Genomic DNA, 3,761 nt, shown 5'->3' with positions numbered 1-3,761 from the left:
CCGTGTATCTAGCACTCTGGACATCTCTGAACAAATTGGAAACAATCCATCTCCATGGTCAACCAGAAATAGCCAGTCCTCATGATCTTATGGGCCAACATATGTCCTCTCATATGTGGTTCGTAGACTCCCGCATGAACCTCTCTCATCACTTGATCGGTAGAGGCGCGGTCCAAGCATAATAGCAACATCCCGTCAGTTGATCGTCTGTATAATGTCTCGCCACATATCACGAATCAGGCGGCCAACTGTCTTAATGCTCTCTTATCCTTGGCCGTGACAGCCTCAAGATATATGCCAAGTCTCAAAAAGTGATATATGTCATGGTACCATGGAAAACCGTCATCTGGCTCTATATCGTCGATCAGACAACAATAGATAGGAGTAGATCTCAACTCGATCAATAAAGGACGAATAGTGGCATCAACAGGAATATCGATCATGAAAGCTAGAATAGCTAAGGCATCCACAAACTGGTTTTGCACTCTAGGCAAATGTGTGTATCTCAAATCATCAAATATCCTAACTAGTAGCTCCAAATATGCGTGGTAAGGCCTAAGCTTCGCATCTCTAGTCTTCCACTCACCTTGAATCTGTTTCAATACCAGATTGGAGTCATCAAACACCTCCATCTGTCTAATCTCGAGCTCAAGGACCGTCTCTAATCCCAAGATACAAGCCTCATACTCAACAATATTGTTCGTGGCCGGATGTCGATCCGAGAATGCTAAACGAACAGATCTAGGAATATGATCACCATGAGGAAATATCAACAAGAAACCTATCCCATATCTAGAATGGTTGGCTGTACCATCAAAGTACATGAGCCAACATGATAAACTGGTCACAGTTGCGACATCCTCATTCGGGAAATCATCATCAATGGCTCTACCATCGAAAATCGGTAATGAGGCTAGGTGATCTACAACAATGCTCCCTCTGATGGACTTATGAGTGACATAATGTCAAACTCGGTTAGAAGTACCAACCATCTCATGAGGCGATCGACCAAAGCAGGTCTGTCGAACAAATATCTCAGAGGGTCTAGATGGGATATCAAGTGCACTGAATACTCTATCATATAATGTCTCAGTCGGTGAGTGGCCCAAACCAATGTCAAACAGTAGCACTCAATCATGACATATCTCATCTCATAGTCTAGCATCCTCTTACTCAAATAATAAATGGCTCACTCATTGCCCGAATCATTGAGCTGAGCCAACATGCAACCCAATGTCACGTCTGAAATTGATAGATATAGAAGAAGGACGGCCTGTTGTAGGAGGCACCAAGACTGGAGGTGACAACAAGTACTCTCTGATCTTCTCAAATGCGCGCTGACACTGATCATCCCAAACAGTAAGTTGACTCTTCCTCACTAGTTGAAAAATGGACTCACAGATGTTTGTCAATCTGGCAATGAATCTACTGATGTATTGAAGTCTATCCAAGAAACCTCTGACCTCTCTCTCGATCCTCGATGCAGGCATGTCAAGGATGGATCTGATCTTATCTGGATCTACCTCTATACCTCTCTCACTGACCATATATCCAAGGAGTTTCCCAAGAGTCACCCCGAAATTGCACTTCTTGGGATTCAGTCTCAACTTGAACTACCTGATCCTCTCCAAAGCTGCTAGGTGATCTGATCGTTCTCAGGATTTCACAATCACTTCATCTACATAAACCTCGACATCCCGATGCATCATGTCATGGAAGAGTGTGGTCGCTGCTCCCTGATAGGTGGCTCATGCGTTCTTCAATCTGAATGGCATGACTCTATAGCAATAAGTACCACACTCGATAATGAAAGACGTCTTCTCCATGTCCTCTAGAGCCATCAGAATCTGATTGTACCCGAAAAATCTGTCCATAAAGGACAACATCAAATGACCTGCCGTACTGTCAACCAGCATATCGATGTGTGGAAGAGGAAAATCATCCTTAGGATTGGCCTTGTTGAGATCTTGGAAATCAACACAGACTCTCACCTTGCTGTTCTTTTTTGGAACAGGGACGACATTGGCCAGCCACTTCGGGTACTCGACCACTAACAAAAATCCCACATTGAGTTGCTTTTAGATCTCCTCCTTCACTTGCAAACTCCAACGATGGTGCAATCGTCTCAACTTCTGCTTAACCGGTCTGGCATGGGGCAGAAGTGGCAAACGATGTTGGACGATAGATGGATCAAGGCCCGACATGTCCTCATAGGACCACGCGAAAACATCCAAATACGATCTGAGCAATCGAGCGAGGCCATCCCTCTCATCTATAGACAAATCCAATCCAATCCTCAGCTCCCTTGGCTGGTCTACTGTACCAAAATCAACAACCTCAGTGTCTCCTATGGCAGGTGAAACTCTCTGATCAATGGGGTCCGAATTAGAAACAAAAGATGAGTCATCATCTGAATCGTGTTGTACAATCTCATCATCTATATCAAATATCTGTGATGTGGGTGAAGAAGGTGCAGATAAAGTGATATCATAAGAGACATGCAGATACTCGAACATGCTCAAATCCATAAATAAAAAATCGTGAACATCGTCAAAACGGGAGATAAATCCCGATAAAACATCAAATGAAAGAGGTGGGTCCACAAAGTCGAATGCTCCCTCAACTAGGCCAACAGGGCCATCAAACAAAACATCACCAGCTAAAACATCCTTTGTAGATTCCGAAGCAGGGGCAGTCAGGATCTCCTCAGCTATCTCGATGACGGACACCTCGAAAAGATCAAATGGTTAAGCGAGCTTAGGTTGAACTATCTCCTCAATCTAGCTCAAACTAATCGCGAGCATCTCATCGATGAACTTGTCATGTGGCACAGCTCCATCCACTATGTCTCTGATCTCGACAAATGTCCCGTGCTCATCGATCTCATCGGGGAAATAGAGCATCATAAAGCTCATGCGATCTGGAGATGAAGGGGCGACCAACATAGATGTTGAAGTGCCAAGGGCTCCGTCACTCAACTGTAACTGGTGGACGAGGCGTTGTAGCTCAACCTCCTGAGTAATGCTAAGTCCCCCAATGATCCGATCTAAATGGGTCTTTGGCTCTGACGCCTTTATGAAGTAATCTGCTAGGCACATGATGTACGGGCGAACAAGATAATTGAATGGTGTATGAGTCAATCGAGCCCTCACCCGCTTCTTGCGCAATCATGCCATATATCTGTAATCAACCTTAGTGGGGATGAACCCGAGTTCGAACGGTACATCATGATCAGGGATGGCCATGAACTCACTAGACCCGTGCTGGCGCCACCCCAACCCTATGCCGGGAAGATAAGACATACTTCTCATCATGTCGAGCACCACCGTGCTACTGTGCTGGTCGAATGACATGGCCACGAAGTCTCGACAAAAATCATCCATCTCCAAGGCTTGAACCTCGTTGAAGGTGAATCCAGTCAGAAGTAGGTCGTCATCACTGTGACTAATCTAAAGCACAGGCTCAGTAGAAATAAACATGTCTCCCACAGACTGCACTGTGACGACCTGGCCGTCGTGAATGAACTTCACCTTCTTATGAAGAGAAGAAGGAATGACCCCGACTCTATGGATCCAAGGTCGACCTAAAAGTAGGTTAAAGGATGTAGGAATCCTCAAAACCTGAAACAAAGTGACAAAAGTGGTCAGACCTATTAGTAGCTCAATCTTCAGAGTGCCCATAACCTCCCTCCAAGTACTGTCATGTGCTCGAACAGTTTGAATGGAGGGACCAAAATCAGATGGTGCGTAGCCGAGAGCGAT

General features: G+C 45.1%; 1 protein-coding gene across 1 annotated transcript; it reads right to left on the bottom strand.

Moving 5' to 3' along the window:
- Nucleotides 1-236: 236 nt before the first annotated feature.
- On the bottom strand, nucleotides 237-632 carry LOC117904037. Its single transcript, XM_034816566.1, has one exon. It carries the CDS (start codon nucleotides 630-632, stop codon nucleotides 237-239), a length of 396 nt encoding a protein of 131 aa, XP_034672457.1.
- Nucleotides 633-3,761: the final 3,129 nt, after the last annotated feature.

This window comes from Vitis riparia, chromosome 17, assembly GCF_004353265.1.
Source record: "Vitis riparia cultivar Riparia Gloire de Montpellier isolate 1030 chromosome 17, EGFV_Vit.rip_1.0, whole genome shotgun sequence".
NCBI classification, from domain to species: Eukaryota; Viridiplantae; Streptophyta; class Magnoliopsida; order Vitales; family Vitaceae; genus Vitis; species Vitis riparia.
This window is presented reverse-complemented; position numbering and strand designations above follow the sequence as displayed.